At 43.6% G+C, this 19440-nt stretch overlaps 1 protein-coding gene across 2 annotated transcripts; it reads left to right on the top strand.

The window, feature by feature from the left end:
• Window positions 1-642: 642 nt before the first annotated feature.
• TNFRSF9 (TNF receptor superfamily member 9) lies at window positions 643-19011 on the top strand. 2 transcript variants are annotated; one of them, XM_032300279.1, is made up of 8 exons: window positions 643-1438; window positions 2482-2616; window positions 3943-4050; window positions 4505-4579; window positions 5013-5079; window positions 7945-8075; window positions 9521-9655; window positions 18360-19011. In XM_032300279.1, the coding sequence occupies exons 2-8, from the start codon at window positions 2517-2519 to the stop codon at window positions 18446-18448; spliced, it is 705 nt and encodes a 234-aa protein (XP_032156170.1). In that variant the 5' UTR covers window positions 643-1438; window positions 2482-2516; the 3' UTR covers window positions 18449-19011. The 2 variants fall into 2 exon arrangements, with proteins under 2 accessions (XP_032156170.1, XP_032156169.1); XM_032300278.1 differs by having other exon boundaries at window positions 645-1438; window positions 4442-4579.
• The last annotated feature ends 429 nt before the right edge of the window (window positions 19012-19440 follow it).

The raw sequence follows: 19440 nt of genomic DNA, 5'->3' as shown, positions 1-19440 counted from the left end.
TCCTCCTCCCTCTCCTCCTCCTCCTCCTCCTCTCCTCCTCCTCCTCCCTCTCCTCCTCATCCTCCCTCTCGCTCTCCTCCTCCTCCTCCCCCTCCCTCTCCTCCTCCTCCTCCTCCAGGAACCCCTCTTCTTCCTTCTTATTCTTTTCCTCCTTATTCTTCCTTCTCCTCTTCCTCCTCTTCTCTCTTTGTTCTGTTTTTCTTCCTCCTCCTCCTTTTCTCTTAATTTTCCTCCCCTTCTTCTCCCTCTCCTTTCTCCTTATCCTCCTCTTCTCCTCTTACTGTTCTTTTCTTTCCTTCCGTTTTCTGTTCTTCTCTTTTCCTTTTTTTTTTTTTTTTTTTTTTTTGAGATGGAGTCTTGTCTGTCACCCAGGCTGGAGTGCAGTGGCACAATCACGGCTCACTGCAACCTCTACTTCCCAGGTTCAAGCAATCCTGAATAGCTGGGATTACAGGCATCCACCACCATCACCCCCGGCTAATTTTTGTATTTTTAGTAGAGAGGGAGTTTTACCACGTTGGCCAGGATGGTCTCAAACTCCTGACCTCAGGTGATCCACTCACCTCAGCCTCCTACATGTTGGGATTACAGGCATAAGTCACTGTGCCTTTTTTTCTTTCTCCTTTTTTTTTTTTTTGGAAGAATAATTGAAATCAAGGTTTCCTAAAAATTCTTCCTAGATCTCAGCTTCACCGAATCATGTCGTGTTCATTCACCCACGATGTGACTGCTGCGCTTTCCCTGTCTCCGTTTCATTCCATTTCTCCCTCCTTCCTCCCTCTCTCACCCACACAGTGAGGAGCACGATAAAAAGGGACCAGGCAGTCCTGGGTTCCAACCCTACCTGGCTCCCTGTCCTGTAGACGCTCTGACTCTGCTCAAAGCCAGTTTCGTCCAGTAACCACAGCAGTCATACCAAGTTCTAGGGATCTTTCGAGGATAGTGTGTATTAGCCATAGTGGATCCTCTGATGCCTGACACATCTGCTGTGCTCAAGAAATGACAACTCTTGCATTACAGTGACTACGGAGTTAGGGGACAGTGTATGGCGAAATGCTGATCACTGTTGAAAAGTTGGTTTCATCCCTCTAGTCTCAAATCCAGTATTTTAAGGATGTGCTAAATGCTTTGTCCTGGAGAGCTATCTTAAGGGACAAAATCCTTTTCCCAACATCATCTGAGACACATCCTGACAGTAGAGAGCTATTCCAAGAAGTAATTGGAAGTGCCATTATCAGGCAGGGACAGGGACTCTAGGGGATTTTGGGGTCAGCAGATATGAAATGAACGATTTCACACAGCTGCGGCAGGAATTTCCCACGAGACCCCGCCCCCGGCTGAGTCACAGCACTCCTGGGTGTGATCTGAAGCCCTCCCGAGCTGCAGAACCCTGAAGACCAAGGAGTGGAAAGTTCGCCAGCAGCCCCGAGATCTCAAGGTCTGTCCATTTGGGGGAGTGAGTGGGGACACTGGGAGGGGGTGAGGATAGAACCTTTGCTCCCTTTGCCCATTTCTAGACTTTTTCTCCTTCTAATTTAGAATGACATCTCTTCAATAGCCCATTAAATAAACATCAATAACTCAGCCTGAAGAGACGTTTTCACTCCTTCACTCCTTTGTTACTGTACAAGCTTCACATCTCAAAACGGGCTAGGACATGGCTCTGTTTGAGAAAATGTGTCAGTGTGTTGGACAGCGAGGACTTTCCACATGTTTCGGTGTTCAGCTCAAGGGAGAAGAGTGACTGGGATAGCTTCTTTTTTTCTCTCTCTCTTTTTCATAAATAACCTAATTTTTAATTTGTTATTATTGTGGATACATAATAATTTACATTAATGTATTTATGGGGCACACGTGATACTTTGATACATGCCTAGAATGTGTAATGATCAAATCACAGTAGTTAAAATATCTATCAACTCAAAAATTTATCATTTCTTTGTGTTGGGAACATCTTAAATCTTCTAGCTATTTCGAAGTATGCAATAAATTATTGTTAACTATAGTCACCATACTGTGCTATGGGATAGCTTCTTCTTAACTGAATCGTCTGATGCCCCTGACAGATTCTCTTTGTAAGGTGTTTATTTCAGGGGCAGCAAGTAATTGACATTATTGAGAGCTGAATGGTACTTCGCAGTGCCTATGAAAGTCCCCAAAAGTTCTGGCTATTGCTATTTCCGCATTTTAGCAGAACATGATGGAAAATGCACCCTCAGACGCTGGCAAACCTGCACAAAGTTGTGTGCCTAGTCACGCCTGCCTTGTCTCAGTCGTTTCTATGAATTTACTACTTTTCCATAGTATTGCATCATTAATTGTTCCTGAAAAACCCTGAGTTATCCTCTTGTAGAATTGTATAGGTAATGATTGCAATATAGATAATTTCGAAAGGAGAAACCACCTTTCCTTGGAAATGTTTACTTTTGCAGAGTGACATTTGCGAGACCAGTTAATTTGATTAAAATTCTCTTGAAATAGGCTTTGCTTGTATCATACCTGTGCCAGATTTCATCATGGGAAACAGCTGTTACAACATAGTAGCCACTCTGCTGCTGGTCCTGAACTTTGAGAGGACAAGATCATTGCAGGATCTGTGTAGTAACTGCCCAGCTGGTGAGTGCCCAATTATCATGTGCATTTGATCTGTTCTGTTGGAAGCATGGTTCAATTAGTCTAGTAGTTAAGGCTAATGAGCTCCCTTTTAAGGAAATGAACATGAAAAATCCATTCATTTACACATATTTATTGGATGCTACCACCTAGCTATGTGAACACAGCCAAGTCATTCAACCTCTTGTGCCTTGACTTTCTCATCCGAGAATAATAAGAGAACCTGTTTTATGGGATGCCTGAGAGGATCCACTGAAAGACTTATAACAGTGCATGGCACACGGCAAGACTTCAATACATGTTAGTTTTGTGTGTAGGGCTTTGTGCTCAGACTGGGGGCATAGCAGCAAGTAAGCAGGTACTGATAAAGTGGGAATGTCAGGCACATTTAAATTTCAGTGTAGGACATTGATGTCCTTCTAGATCCAGTCATATTGAACTCCTAGATCAATCAAGATAATCATTTTGTTTTATTCAATAGATAAAGTATTTTCTTTCTGCTGATTTATTTCTTACAATATCTGTATTTTGTTGTTTCTTTTCTTTTTTTGAGACAGCGTCTCGCTCTGTCACTCAGGCTGGAGTGTAGTGGCATGATCTCAGCTTACTGCAACCTTAGCCTCCCAGGTTCAAGTGATTCTCCTGCCTCAGCCTCCCAACTAGCTGGGACTACAGGCACGCACCACTGCACCTGGCTAATTTTTATATTTTTAGTAGAGATGGGGTTTCACTATGTTGCCAGGCTGGTCTTGAACTCCTAACCTCAGGTGATCTGCCTGCCTCAGCCTCTCAAAGTGCTGAGATTACAGGCATGAGCCATTGCGCCTGGCCTGCCTTTTTTTTTCTTTTGAGACAGAGTCTCACTCTGTTACCCAGGCTGGCGTGCAATGGTGCAATTTTGGCTCACTGCAACCTCCGCCTCCCAGGTTCAAGCGATTCTTCCACCTCAGCCTCCTGAGTAGCTGGGATTATAGGCATGTGCCACCATGTCTGGCTAATTTTTGTAGAGCGCGGTTTCACCATGTTGGCCAGGCTGGTCTTGAATTCCTGACCTCAAGTGATCCACCAGACTCAGCCTCCAAAGTCCTGGGATTACAGGTGTGAGCCACCATGTCTGGCCTGAATTTTGTTATTTCTAATTCTGTGATTGCACAAAGAACAATCTTGCAAATGTATCATTTTAGGAAGTCAATCAAACTAATGTCTATCACTGTGGCTTCTAGAAAACTAATCATTCTTTTCTAATCTTATTTTCTTGTAAACTTCAAAATGCCTTGGGTGATGATTGCCCGTTGTCAAACGTGTACTGCTATTTTCTGCCTTTTTTAGGTACATTCTGTGGGAATAACAAGAATCAGACTTGCATTCCCTGTCCTCCAAATAGTTTCTCCAGTGTAGGTGGACAAAGGGTCTGTGTCCTATGCAGGCCGTGTAAAGGTATGAGTTCAAAGATGTTTTTTTCTTCTAGAAGATAGTCGTGAAGATAAGCTTTTCTTTCCTATTCACTAACTGCTCTCTACTGAAAATCTCAAGTGTCAAGGACTCTGATTCTTCTGTCAACCAGTAGGTCCAGTAAAATAATTTATGATGATAGCAATTATTTGTGGACTGAGCTTTCTAAATATTAGAGGGAACATTCATTTACTGAGAGAGAAGTGTTGACTTTCCAAAATGTAAAAATGTCTTTACAGAGATTTAAAAGTAAACTTTAACATCACTGGGAACATTATAAGTAGAGTGAGAATAATTGTGACTGCACAACATAAATTTATTCCTAGATTTGGAGGTCAAGTGTAATAAAATGTTGGGGGCTGTGGGGACTTCACAGGTGTTTTCAGGACCAGGAAGGCGTGTTCCTCCGCCAGCAATGCAGAGTGTGACTGCATTTCAGGATTTCGATGCCTGGGGGCCGGATGCCGAATGTGTGAACCAGATTGTAAACAAGGTCAAGAATCAACAAAAGAAGGTAGGTTTACACTTCTTTGATCTAGTGTAGTTTTGTGATGTAGGCACACTTAGCTTCGGCCTTGATCCTTTGAGTATAAACAAAGAGATCTGTAGAAACTCAAAGTAACAAGTGATGAGTATATGAGTATATGATATTAATATCATCTTTTAATTAATGAAATATTTCCGTTATTTTGTCACAAATGGAAATAATTTGAAATCAGAACATTCGTTAATTGCCAGAACCATTCATCTTCACACGCATCAGACACAAACAATACTCTAACTACCGTTAGAATAGAAACTAGCCATCTTAGGGTGTTGTTTCAAGAATTATTGAACAATTGGTGTAGATTGCATTATGGTAATGACTTGATTACATTCATCACAGGAAAAGTTATAAAATGATGAAAATGCTTCCATTTTATCATTGCTTTCGTTTTTAATGCAAGGTTGTAAAGACTGTGGCTTTGGGACATTTAATGATCAGAAACGTGGCGTCTGTCGACCCTGGACAAAGTATGTATAATTTCCTTTAATGTATTGAGTAAAGAATCTTGGTTAGGCCAGGTGTGGTGGCTCACTCCTGTAATCCCAGCACTTTGGGAGGCCGAGGAGAGTGGATCATGAGGTCAGGAGTTCGAGACCAGCCTGACCAACATGGTGAACCCCCATCTCTATTAAAAATAGAAAAATTAGCCAGAGTGGTGGTGTATATCTATAATCCCAGCTACTTGGGAGGCTGAGGCAGGAGGACTGCTTGAACCCAGAAGTTGGAAACAAGCCTCAGCAACAAAGTGAGATCCTGTCTCTACAAAAAATAAAACAATTAGCCAGGCGTAATGGCACACACCTGTTGTCCCAGCTATATGGAAGGCTGATGAGGCAGGAGGATCACCTGAGTCCCAGAGGTTGGGGCTGCAATGAGCTATGATCGCACCATTGCACTCCAGAGCAGAGACCCTATCTTAAGAAAAAGAAAAAGAGTTGCCTGTGGAGCTTTGAAACTGTCGGCCTCTTCTCTGTTTCCTTCTCATTTCTTTGCTGCCTCTTACCTTCTCTGAGTGATCAGCCCATCTCCATGTTGTTCAATGCCAGCCCCTAGAATGACACAGAAGAAAGTAACAATTGCTCGTTACCCTCCAAGATGTGGCACACACTTGGCACACAAGGCCATCACAGGTGGTAAAAAGCCAATGGTATGTGAGAGAATGTGACCATTGATTTGTGGGACCAGAACTCACACTGTGGTCTGTGGATAGGTGCTGGTCCACTAATGGCTTGTCCTATGCCCCTGTCAAAAGTGGTGTAGGGTTAGAGAACAAGCGTTTAGAAACTTTTAAGGCAAATTGGCAGAGTAGTGTGTCTGTTGACTAAGAATAAGAATTTGGGCATTGTATTTTGTATGTCTCTGCTCTTTTTCCGTTTGCTTTTTCTTACTAGAAAATCATTTTTGTTATTTTACATTTTCATTTTTATTGTATTTTAAAACTGTATTGGTTTGTAACAGATGGGAAAGAGACTTTTTTGGAGAGAAAGTAAAGTGTTTTAAAACAGGAATCGTGGTCTCCATCTGCTTTTGTCCTTTATAATTTATCAGCTTCAGAGTGGCTGACAAATGGATTCATGACACACAAGAAAAGTATTGACTATTTTCTCAGACTTAGCTAAACTCTCTCTTTGGAAAGTAGCTTTTTTAAAAAGGTCTGTTTTTTTTTCCATTTGTTTGTTTTGTTTTTGAGATGGAGTTCCACTCCTTTTGTCCAGGCTGGAGTGCGATGGTATGGGCTCGACTCACTGTAACCTCCACCTCCTGGGTTTAAGCAATTCTCCTGCCTTGGCCTCCCGAGTAGCTGGGATTACAGGTGTGCATCACCACGCTGACTAAATTTTTTTGTATTTGTAGTAGAGATGGGGTTTCACCACGTTGGCCAGGCTGGTCTTGAACTCCTGACCTCAAGTGATCCACCCGCCTCGGTCTCCCAAAGTGCTGGGATTATAGGCCTGAGTCACTGCACCCGGCCGGAAAGTGGCTTTTCGAAAAAGATATTTAAATACAAATTGTTCAGAGTTGTTAAGTGAGTCTGTGTGGAAAGTGGGTTTGAACTGGGCTCTGGAGGATGGGTGGATTTGGGGTAGGCAAAGGACCGAGGGAAAGGTGCAGCAGCAACAGCAACAATGATGGCGATGGTGGTGATGGTGATGATGACAGCTACCCTTTACTCCCTGTGTCAGACGTGCAAGAGGATGTCACTGACTCTCACTCATTTGTTCCTTGAAATAGTTCTGGCAGCACATGCACCTCTAATTTTGCAGATGAGAAAACTGAGGCTTAGGGAGATTTCTTTTTCTTTTTTTCTTTCTTTCTTTTTTTTTTTTTTTTTGGTTTGAGAAAGAGTCTTGCCGTGTTGCCCAGGCTGGAGTGCAGTGGTGTGATCTTGGCTAACTGCACCCTCTGCCTCCTGGGTTCAAGCGATTCTCCTGCTTCAGCCTCCCGAGCAGCTGGGACTGCAGGAGTGTGCCACCATGCCCGACTAATTTTTCCAATTTTTAGTAGAGACAGGGTTTCACTGTGTTAGCCAGGATGGTCTCGATCTCCTGACCGTGTGATCTGCCCATCTCAGCCTCCCAAAATGCTGGGATTGCAGGCGTGAGCCACCGCAACTGGCTTTTTTTTTTTTTTTTTTTTTTTTTGAGATGCAGTTTCCCTCTGTTGCCCAGACTGGCGTGCAGTGGCACAATCTCACTTCATTGCGACCTCTGCCTCCGGGGTGCAAGTGATTCTCCCCCCTCAGCCTCCCAAGTAGCTGGGATTACAGGTACCCGCCATCATGCCCAGTTATTATTTTTTTTTTTTTGTATTTTTTAATAGAGACAGTTTCACCATGTTGGCCAGGTTGGTCTCAAACTCCTGACCTAAGGTGATTTACCCACCTTGGCCTCCCAAAGTTCTGGGATTAAGGCGCGAGCCCCCATGCCTGGGCTAGAGAGCTTTCTTAACTTGCCCAAAGTCATTTTGGAAAGCAGGAGACCGAGGGCTCCAACCCTGGTTTGTCTGATGCCAGTGTGGACCCTCTAACCCTATGCTATCCTTCATCTGTGCTGGAGATGGTCAAGTCTAATTAAAAAGTTGGGGGTGAGAGACTAACCAGGCAAAACAGCCCGAACTGAGCTGTCACCGAATAGAAGGAAGCCACGGAAAGCTGCAGGGAGCCAGATGGTCAAGTGGAAGTTTTTCCAAAATATCTTTGCATTTCTTGCAAACCCAGACCCACATATCTTTTTCACTAGGCTACTTCATTGGGTGAAAAATGAAAAAGTTTCAAATCAGAATCCTCTGGACCTAAGTTAATTATTTAAACTTTTTTCATTCAACTGTCTAAGCTGCTCTTTGGATGGCAAGTCTGTGCTTGTGCATGGGACGAAGGCAAGGGACGTGGTCTGTGGACAGTCTTCAGCCGACCTCTCTCCAGGAGCATCCTCTGTGACCCCGCCTGCCCCTGCAAGAGAGCCAGGTATCTGGGCTATGCCATTAAATCAAAATGAATATCTTTTTTGCTGTTTTTTTTTTTTTTCTGAGATGGAGTCTTGCTCCGTCACCCAGGCTGGAGTGCATTGTTGTGATCTTGGCTCACTGCAACCTCCACCTCCTGGGTTCAAACAATTTTCCTGCCTCAGCCTCCAGAGTAGCTGGGATTACAGGCACATGCCACCACACCCAGCTAATGTTTGTGTTTTTGGTGGAGACGGGGTTTCACCATGTTGACCAGACTGGTCTCAAACTCCTGACCTCAAGTGATCCACCTGCCTCAGCCTCGCAAAGCGCTGGGATTACACACATGAGCCACTGTGGCCAGCCTCAAAGTGAGTATCTTATGGTGATTCAAGATTGTATCTAAATTGCCCCAATATCATGATGTCTCACGTCTCCACCTACAACAGGCACCTCCCAGGTGCATTTGTTCCTGTGTCCTACCCTCAGGGACCCAGCAGTTTTCTCCCAGGCATTTGTTATTCAGTCTGAGATACACATGTGTAAGCAGTGCCAGAGGACACTTCATCCAAACAGAATCTATACTTTTGTCAATGCCAAGGAAAGGGGATTATAGGGCCCCATATACATACATATATATATATCTACTTTTTTTTGTTTTTTGTTTTTTTGAGAGAGAGAGTGCCTTGCTCTGTTGCCCAGGCTGTAGTGCAGTGGTACGATCTTGGCTCACTACAACCTCTGCCTCCCAGGTTCAAGCGATTCTCCTGACTCAGCCTCCTGAGTAGCTGGGATTATGCCCAGCTAATTTTTGTATTTTTAGTGGACACGTTGTTTCGCCATATTGGCCAGGCTGGTTTCCAACTCCTGACCTCAGCTGATCTGCCCGCCTCAGCCTCCCAAAGTGCTGGGATTACAGGCATGAGCCACTGCACCCAGCCATTAAGTTTCTTCCTCCCTCCCTCCCTCCCTCCCTCCCTTCCTTCCTTCCTTCCTTCGTTCTTTCTTCTTTCTATTTTTATTTTTTGAGATGGAGTCTCTCTTTGTCCTCCAGGCTGGAGTGCAGTGACACGATCTCGGCTCACTGCACCCTCCACCTCCTGGGTTCAAGCGATTCTCCTGCCTTATCCTCCTGAGTAGCTGAGATTACAGGCACCTGCCACCATGCCCAGCTAATGTTTGTATTTTTAGTAGAGATGGGGTTTCACTATGTTGGCCAGGTTGGTCTTGAACTCCTGACCCTAAGTGATCCACCCTCCTTGGCCTCCCAAAGTGTTGGGATTACAGGTGTGAACCACCGTGCCCAGACTTTTTAAAAGTTCTCTAAGTTTACTACATTAGCAGGTTGGAGATGCCCAAAGCTCTGAATCTTCTCATGCTTAGGAGTTTACCAATGTAAATATACACCTGAGTGTATGAGCGTCAATACATTTCTGCATGCATTTCTCCTTTGGCTCTGTTTTGCAGGACGCACTCCGCAGATCATCTCCTTCTTTCTTGCACTGACGTCGGCTGTGGTGCTGTTCCTGCTGTTCTTCCTCGTGCTCCGTTTCTCTGTTGTTAAACAGGGCAGAAAGAAACTCCTGTATATATTCAAGCAACGTAAGAGTAACATAATCGTATTAGGGCTCTAACAAGGCAAGGCTTTTTATAGTAGAAAGGAAAAGATGATTTTTAAAAAATTTATAGAAATGAGGTTCATATAGCCCAGTGGTTATCAAGCAGGGGCAGTTTTGTCTCTGGAAATATTTGCAGTGTCTGGAGACAGTAGTGATGGTCACTACTTGGTGGTGGTGGAAGTTGGGGGCTATTGGCACCCAGTAAGGAGAGGCCAGTGATGCTGCTAAACTCCTACAATGCACAGGGCAGCCTCCCAGCAAAGAATGGTGCTGTCGATGGTGCGGAATGGAGAAAGCTTGGGTACAGTAGAGAACACCCCAGTTCTAGAAAAATGACATATTTAAATATGCTGCAGCCTTGGATTATTCCATGTGTGTATATACGTGTACAGGACACTGGCAAGGAAGAATCAGAAAACCATGTTCCCCCCGTGTCCCTCTGGTTGATAAATGGGCTAAATTGTGTTTAGACTATATTTGAGGAAGGCAGAGAGAACAAAGAGGGCGTTTGAAGGGCTTTAACAAAATGGAGTGGCCGGGCACCATGGTTCACGCCTGCAATTCTAGCACTTTGGGAGGCTGAGACAGACAGATTGCCTGAGCTCAGGAGTTCGAGACCAGCCCGGGCAGCATGGTCAAACACATCTCTACTAAAATATCAAAAAATTAGCCAGACACCGTGGCGTGCACCTGTAGTCCCAGCTACTCGGGAGGCTGAGGCAGGAGAATCACTTGAACCCGGGAGGCAGAGGTTGCAGTGAGCCGAGATGGTGCCACTGCACTCCAGCCTGGGTGGCAGAGTGAGACTCCATCTCCCCCACCCACCCATAAAAAGGACTATTACAGCATCAATATGGATTACATGAAAACTTTCAATAATGAATTTCATTCATTCATTTGTTCAACAAGATATTATTTCTATAAGGCACTCAGAAAGTGCCTGGCACAGAGTCAGCACCCACTAGACAAAAGCCATTGATAATTATTTGAAAAAGTATATAGAAGGAGGACAGCCTGTTTTTTGTCTTTACGGATGATAGAATGAGACATAACAGGTTTAATAAGACTTAATACAAGACATTTAATAAAAGGAGCCTTTTGAGAGCAAAACCAAAACAACATATAAGATCAGAACATGTCTATTTGGAGGTTGTTAAAAGATATATGCAGAAAAATCATTAGGAAAGTTTTGTTTTGTTTTTCTTTGAGACGGAGTTTCGCTTTTCTTGCCCAGGGCTGGAGTGCAATGGTGCGATGTCAGCTCACCACAACCTCTGCTTCCCAGGTTCAAGCGATTCTCCTGCCTCAGACTCCTGAGTAGCTGGGATTACAGGCATGCACCACCATGTCTGGCTAATTTTGTATTTTTAGTAGAGACAGGGTTTTTCCATGTTGGTCAGGCTGGTCTTGAACTCCCAACCTCAGGTGATCTGCCCGCCTTGGCCTCCCAAAGTTCTGGGATTGCAGGTGTAAGCCACCATGCCTGACCTATTGTACAATGTTTTACTGAATGATGACATCATTATTTACCTATTCTAATATTGATGGATACTGGGATCATTTCCATCTTAGGGTTATTACATGCAATGACATTTGAATGTTTTTGTCCGTGTATCTCAGCACATGTAAACACGTGTTTCTGGTTTTGTTTTGTTTTTGAACCTAGGAATAACATTGTTGAGATACAAGGAACATATATCTTGGTCTTGAATATGGCGAACTGTTTTCCAAAGTGACTGGACCCCATTGACACTCCCCTGGCGGGAATGAGGTTCCTTTTACTCCGTATCCCCTGATAACTCTTGGTGTCATCAGACTATTTTTGTCCATACGGTGTGTAGATAGTGTATCTTGTTGTGGTTTTAACTTACATTTACTGATTGCTAGTGAGGTTAGATGCCTTTTCATGTTATTTTGGTTATTTGGATTTCCTCTTTAGTGAATTGCCTGATCGAGTCTTTTGAATATTTTCTCATAGGGTTTTCTGTCCTTTTCTTACTAATGTATAGGAAGTGTTTAGTCTGTTGTTCGTGAGCTGCAAATATCTTTTCCTATTTTGTGGTTTGCTCTTTTATGTTTATTTTTGAAACGGAGTCTCACTCTGTCACCAGGCTGGAGAGCAGTGATATGATCTCGGCTCACCACAACCTCCACCTCCCAGGTTCAAGCAATTCTCTTGCCTCAGCTTCCCAAGTAGCTGGGACTATAGGCACTTGCCACCACGCCTGGCTAATTTATTTTTATTTATTTATTTTTATTTTTTTTTTTAGTAGAGACAGGGTTTCACTGTGTTAGCCAGGACGGTCTTGATCTCCTGACCTTGTGATCTGCCCGCCTTGGCCTCCCAAAGTGCTGGGATTACAGGCGTGAGCCACTGCGCCCAGCCTGTGGTTTGCTCTTTCATTCTCTTTTTGAGGTCTACACTTCCAATTTAAACCTCTAAGCTCTCACTTAAGCCTGATTTCAGTTTTGTCTTTTGTTTTTTTGAGACAGGGTCTCACTGTCACTCAGGCTGAAGTGCAATGGTGTGATCACAGCTCACTGCAGCCTCAAACTCCAGAGCTAAAGCAATCCTCCTGCCTCAGCCTACTGAGTAGCTGGGATTACAGGTGCATCCCATCACACTCATCAGCTAATTTTTAATGGATTTTTAATTTTTTGGTAGAGACTGGGTCTCACTGTGTTGTCCAGGCCAGTCTTAAACTCCTGGGCTCAAGCAGTTCTTCCGCCTTGGCTTCCCAAAGTGCTGGACTTAATCCTGATTTAAAGGACTATTTCTGCAACAAAGTTCTGTCCATACCTCAGACTGCAACAAAGTTCTGTATCAGATGCTTTTCAGAAGTATTTATGAGTAACTAGTGAGTTTCAATGGAACTGTAATCCATTTTAGAAAGAAGTTTTAGGTCATTCAAAAGAACTTTTAATTTTGACATAATTATAGATTCACAGGAATTTGCCAAGACAGGAACATCTCTCATGCCATTTATGGGTTCTGTCCTCCAGTACAATGGCAAAGCAGGAAACTGACATTGGCACAGTGTGCATATGTAGCTGTGTGTCCCTTTGTGACACATGGAGATGTACAACGACCAGCACAATAAAATCAGAGCTATCCATCACTGGAGAGATTTCCTCCCTCTATGCCTTTCTAGTCCGGTCCACTCCCTGTCCCTGCCTTCCCCTGGCAACTGCTTATCTGTCTTCCATCTCTACACTTTTGTTATTTTAGGAATGTTGTCTAAATAGCCAGGCACAGTGGCTCACACCTGTAATCCCAGCACTTTGCGAGGCCAAGGTGGGTGGATCATGAGGTCAGGAGTTTGAGACCAGCCTGGCCAGCATGGTGAAAACCCGTCTCTACTAAAAATACAAAAATTAGATAGGGGCGGTGACGTGTACCTATAGTCCCAGCTACTAGGGAGGCTGAGGTGGGAGAATCACTTGAGGTTGCAGTGAGCTGAGATTGTGCCACTGTACTCCAGCCTGGTGACGGAGAGAGACTCTGTATCGAAAAAAAAAAAAAAAAAAAAAAAAGGAATGTTGTATAAATAGAATCATATGGTATGTGTTAAGCTAAATCACAGGCACAGAGAGAGGCTCTCTGAAAGAATATATTTTTTCAGGAGTAGCATTGCAATGGGAATACATAGGTGTATTCAGGGAGGTAAAAGTGACAAGAATTTTTAAAAGAAAAAATCAGGGGCTGGGGTCAGTGGCTCATACCTGTAATCCCAGCACTTTGAGAGGCTGAGGTGGGCAAATCACCTGAGCTCAGGAGTTCAAGACCAGTCTGGCCAACATGGTGAAACCCCATCTCTACCAAAAATACAAAAAATTAGCCCTGCATGGTGGCGTGTGCCTGCAATCCCAGCTACTCAGGAGTCTGAGGCAGGAGAATCGCTTGAACCCGGGAGGCAGAGGTTGCAGTGAGCTAGGATGGCGCCACTGCACTCCATGCTAGGCGGCAGAGCGAGACTCTGTCTCCTAAAAGAAAAACCAAGGAGGGTTACATAAGTTATTTTGAAACAATTATCCTTGACTAAAACCTCAGAAGTATTTTTTTTGTGTAAGGTACAGTAGCCTTTATACAAGGTTGTGGTTTCTCTCACTGCAACCTCCGCCTCAGCCTCCTGAGTAGCTGGGATTACAGGCGCCCGCCACCATGTCTCACTATAGTACAGACAGGGTTTTGCCATGTTGGCCCGGATGGTCTTGAACTCCTGGCCTTATGTGACCTGCCCACCCCAGCCTCCCAAAGTGCTGGTATTATAGGCATGAGCCACCGCGCCTGGCCCATTTGTCAGGGTTTTGACACAAGTTACTCCATTTGATTCTGACAACGCTCACAAACGTGAGCTCTGTATTTTCAGCTGCTCCCCATCACTTGCATTACTGCCTGATCTCCACCTCCTGAAAGATCAGCAGCGGCATTAGATTCTCATAGGAGCACAAACCCTAATGTGAACTGTGCATGTGAGGGATCCGGGTTGCACACTCCTTATGAGAATCTAACGCCTGATGATCTGTCACTGTCTCCCATCACCCCCAATGGGATTGTCTAGTTGCAGGTAAACAAGCTCAGGGCTCTCTTTGATTCAACATTATGGGGAGTTGTATAATTATTTCATTACATATTACAATATTATAATGATAGAAATAAAGTGCACAATAAATACAATGCACTTGAATCATCCAGAAACCATCCTTTTCCCCAGTCCATGGAAAACCTCTCTTCCACAAAACTGGCCCCTGGTGTCAAAAAGATGGGGGACCTCTGCCATATACCACTGTAGTCTTAGAAACACTGTACACTTAACCTAAATTAAATTTATTTAAAATGTTTTCTTTCTTCAATAATAAATTAACCTTAGCTTACTGCATGTAACGTTTTAATTCATAAACTTTATTTTTTTTGAGGCAGTGTCTGTTGCTCAGGCTGAAATGTAGTGGCAAGATCTTGGCTCACTGCAGCCTCCACCTCCCGGGTTCAAGTGATTCTCCTGCCTCAGCACCCCAAGTAGCTAGGACTACAGGCAGCTGCCACCACACGTGGCTAATTTTTGTATTAGTGATGGGAGTTCATCACGAATTCACCATGTTGGCCAGGCTGGTCTCAAACTCCTGAGCTCAGGTAATCTGCCCACCACAGCCTCCCAAAGTGCTGGGATTACAGGTGTGAGCCACCGCACCCAGCCTAACAACTTAAAAAATTTCTTGTAACTTTTTGACTCTTTTGTAATAACTCTTAGCTTAAGACACAAGCACATTGTACATCTGTACAAAAATATTTTCTCTTTATTTCCTTATTCTGTAAGCTTTTATCTATTTAAAAAATTTTTAATTGTTTTTTACTTTTTAAACTTTTTTTGTGAAAAACTAAGACACAAACACACGTATTAGCCTAGATCTACACAGAGTCGGTGTCTGCCACCTCCACATCTTGTCCCGTTGGAAGATCTTCAGGGCAAAAACATGCACGTAACGGTCATCTCCTATGAGAACAACATCTTCTAGAATACCTCCCAGAGGACCTGCCTGAGGTTGTTTTACAATTAACTTTTTTTTTTTTTTTTTTTTGAGATGGAGTCTCGCTCTGTCCCCCAGGCTGGAGTGCAATGGCACTATCTCGACTCACTGCAACCTCTGCCTCCTGGATTCAAGTAATTCTCCTGTCTCAGCCTCCCGAGTAGCTGGGATTACAGGTGCACACCGCCACGCCTAGCTAATTTTTGGTACTTTAGTAGAGATGGGGTTTCACCATGTTGCCCAGGCTAGCCTCAAACTCCTGAGTTCAGGCAATCCACCCGCCTTGGCTTCCCAAAGTGCTGTGATTATAGGCGTGAGCCACCACACCTGACCTTCACTGGTTTTATATACACACACACACACACACACACACACATACATATATATATATATATGTAGAAGGAATATACTCTAAAATAACTATAAAAAGTATACTAGAGTAAATCCATAAGCTACTAACATAGTCATTTATTGTTGTCATCAAGTATTATGTGCTGTACATAATTGCATATGTACAGCTGGCAGCTTAGCAGGTTTTTACATCAGTATCACCACAAACGTGAGCAATGAGTTGTGCTGCAATGTTATGATGTTTGGACATCACTTGGCAATGGCAACTTTTCAGCTCCACTATAATCTTATGGGACTACAATCATATATGCAGTCTGTTTTTGATTAAAACATCATTATATGCTGTATGACTGCATTCCAATCCATGAACATGGTATGTATCTCCATTTATTTATATATTTTAAAATTTCTTTCACCAACATTTTGTAGTTTTCACTTTGCAACTTCTATATATGTTTTGTTGGATTTAGGCCTAAGTAAAAAAACTTTTTTTTTTTGAAGACAAGGTCTTTCTTGCTGTATTACTCAGGCTGGAGTGCAGTGGCATGATCATGCTTCACTGCAATCTCAGCCTCCTGGGCTCAAGCGATCCTCCCACCTCAGCCTCCAGAGTATCTGAGACCATAGGCATGTGCCACAACCCCTGGCTAATTTTAAAATTTTCTGTAGAGACAGTGTCTTGCTATGTTACCCAGACTGGTCTAGAATTCCTGGACTTAAGTGATACTCCTGCCTTGGCCCCCATAGTACTGGGATTATAGGTGTGAGCCCCCACACCCAATTTCTGGATCTAATTTAGAGCTTGTATTTTCTCAGAGTTCCTCTTTCATCACTCTAGGGAAGGAGGGAGGATGGTAGCTTTTTATGGCTAAGCAGGGGTGGAGGATGTTTGGGTTCTGTGCTATACCTCCCGGAGAGCGAGGGTCTCCTTGTTATTGCTAGACATGCATGAGTTCTGACTCCCACTAGGCCTCCTCTGACACCACCCCAGGAAGGAGGGGGAGATGAGCCTTAATCCATGGTGAGGGAGGAAGTCCAGGCTCTCTACTCAGTCTTTCCTGGTGGGCTTGCAGGTGGGGCCACTGTGTTTTGTGTCATATTTTGTTGGGATTAAGTGGTTATTGCCTAGAAGTTTTTAGTCTTGCTATACTGCCCCTTTCCTAGTCTCATAACTAGAGAGTGAGGACAAGCTCTTCTTAGTTTTTGCGTGTGTGTATTTTTTGAGACAGAGTCTTGCTCTGTTGCCCAGGCTGGAGTGCAGTGATGCAATCTTGGCTCACTGCAACCTCCTCCTCCCGGGATCAAGCAATTCTCCTGCCTCAGCCTCCTGAGCAGCGAGGATTACAGGCATGTGCCACCATGCCCAGCTAATTTTTGTGTTTTTAGTAGAGACAGGGTTTTGCCATGTTGGCCAAGCTGGTCTTGAACTTCTCACCTCAGATGATCTGCCCACCTTGCCTTCCCAAAGTGCTGGGATTACAGGTGTGAGCCACTGCTCCCGGCCTCTTTTTGGTTTTTGTTTTGTCTATACCATTGGCGTTTTTAGGTTGCCGGCTTCTCCAGCTTCCTACTCTGGGGGATAATGAGGCAGAAAGAAAACCCAGGAAACCTATTGCCATGTTGTTCCTTGGGTCCTGAGATCCTGAGCCAATTGGCCTTCCTCTCTCTGCCTTTCGGAGTCTTCAGCATCCAGGTTATCAGCTGTGCTCAGCAGGACAAATATGGAAAGCATGACATCTCAGTCTTTCCAGAAGAGATCTCCGTTCTGAAATTCATCCTTGGAACAATTTCAAAAAGCATCCCATTAGTAATTTTTGAACATCTTGCCCATTTTTCATAAGTTCTAGGAGATGGTGTGGTTATTTGGGTTGGGTTATTTTTTATAACGACAAGCATATGAAATTGGGCTAAGACTTTTTGCCTTGCCAGTCTGTAAATTAATAACTGCTTAGGATTGAAAATTGCTGAGCAGTAACACAAATACTTCACCCTAAAACATAAACAAAAACCTGGCCACTCATGCACAAATCAGTTCTTGGTTTCTAACAGATGGAAGTAGTGGGGATACCTTTATACTTGTGGAGCCATAGCATTGTGTTCCAAAGAAGCCACACAATCTCGAATCTAGGTAACCCTCAAGATGAAAGTGTGTGCTGCTGAACTGAAACTGTGATTGGGATATGGCTAATATTTTATGCTTCCGTGATTCATGCTTAAGACTTATTTTTTTTTTTAGATAATGTAGAAACTAATAGAAAATAAAGAAAATAGTTCTTACAGACCAATACAAATTTTGGTAAAAGGAAACAAATTTCAAATAATCTTTAGAGGACGTTCATCCTTGCTGTTACCTCTCTTGTGGATGAGTTTGTTAAAACTATGATGATGCTGCTGATGATTTTATTTAGACAGAGTTTCACTCTTGTCACCCAGGCTGAACTGCAATGGCACAATCTTGACTCAGGGCAACCTCCGCCTCCTGGGTTCAAGTGATTCTCCTGCCTCAGCCTCCCAAGTAGCTGGGATTACAGGTGCCTGTCACCACACCCAGCTAATTTTTGTATTTTTAGTAGAGATGGGGTTTTGCCATGTTGGCCAGGCTGATCTCGAACTCCTGACCTCAGGTGATCTGCCCACCTCAGCCTTCCAAAGTGCTGGCATTACAGGCATGAACCACTGTGCCTGGCTGAGTGTGTTAAAGGAGAGAATGTTTGCTGCTTAGAGATGTTCTATAGATGTAATTTATGGAAAACACGTTAAATGATTCAAGTAGATAATAAAATATATGTATCTTAAATTTTCTTTTTTAGCATTTATGAGACCAGTACAAACTGCTCAAGAGGAAGATGCCTGTAGCTGCCGATTTCCAGAAGAAGAAGAAGGAGGACGTGAACTGTGAAATGGAAATCGATTGGGCTATTGGAACTTTCTTGAAAAGAAGCAAGGAAATACAAGTCATCCCACTATCACATCTTTCTAAAATGAAGAAGACCATCCTATATAATACCCAGGACTACCCCCCAACACATGTTTTTTTCTAAGTGCTAATGAGTTGGCCTTCAAAAATGCACCCTTTTTTTTTTTTTTTTTTTTTTTTTTTTTGACAGAGTCTTTCTCACTCCGTCACCCAGGCTGGAGTGCAGTGGCACCATCATGGCTCCCTGCAGCCTTGACCTCCAGGAGCTCAAGTGATCCTCCCGTCTCAGTCTCCTGAGTAGCTGGAACTATAAGCAAGAGTCACCACACCTGACTAATTTTTTTGTTTTTTGTGTTTTTATTGGTAGAGATGGCATTTCATCATGTTGTCCCGGCTGGTCTCAAACTCCTGGGCTCACTTTGGCCTCTCAAAGTGCTGGGATTATGGACATGAGCTGCCATGCCTGGCCAAAAAAATGTACCATTTTTAACAGAACAGACAGGAGGGGACAGAGCTCTTGGTAAAAAAAAAAAAAAAAAAAAAAAGCATTTTCTAGATACCACTTAACAGGCTTGAGATAGGTTTTTCGAAATCCAAAGAAAATGATAGTTTAAATTCAATTATGTAGGCAGTGGTCCAACTACAGTTACAATCAAAATCAATGCAGGTTGGTTTTTTGGTGCTAAATGACATATGACAATAAGCCACAAGGTGCAGTAAGCACCCCAAGTAAACTTCCCATTGGTTCTGTCATTGAACATGACATGCTCCACCGTCGGGGGAAGTATGAGCAGAGTGCCTGCAGCTGGGGTCAAGGGCAAGAAAACCTCAGGCCTTGAGGAAGGTTTGGAAAGAGACTCTCATGGCCAAACCTGGCGCACCATTTGCCTTTGTTTGTTTGTTTGTTTGCTTGCTTGAGACAGAGTCTTGCTATGTTGCCCAGGCTGGAATGTAGTGGCTATTCACAGGCATGA

This window comes from Sapajus apella, unplaced genomic scaffold (genome assembly GCF_009761245.1).
Source record: "Sapajus apella isolate SASKATOON/1434 unplaced genomic scaffold, GSC_monkey_1.0 scaffold43, whole genome shotgun sequence".
NCBI lineage: Eukaryota > Metazoa > Chordata > Mammalia > Primates > Cebidae > Sapajus > Sapajus apella.
The sequence above is the reverse complement of the archived record's forward strand: the minus strand, read 5'-3'. Positions and strand labels throughout refer to the sequence as shown.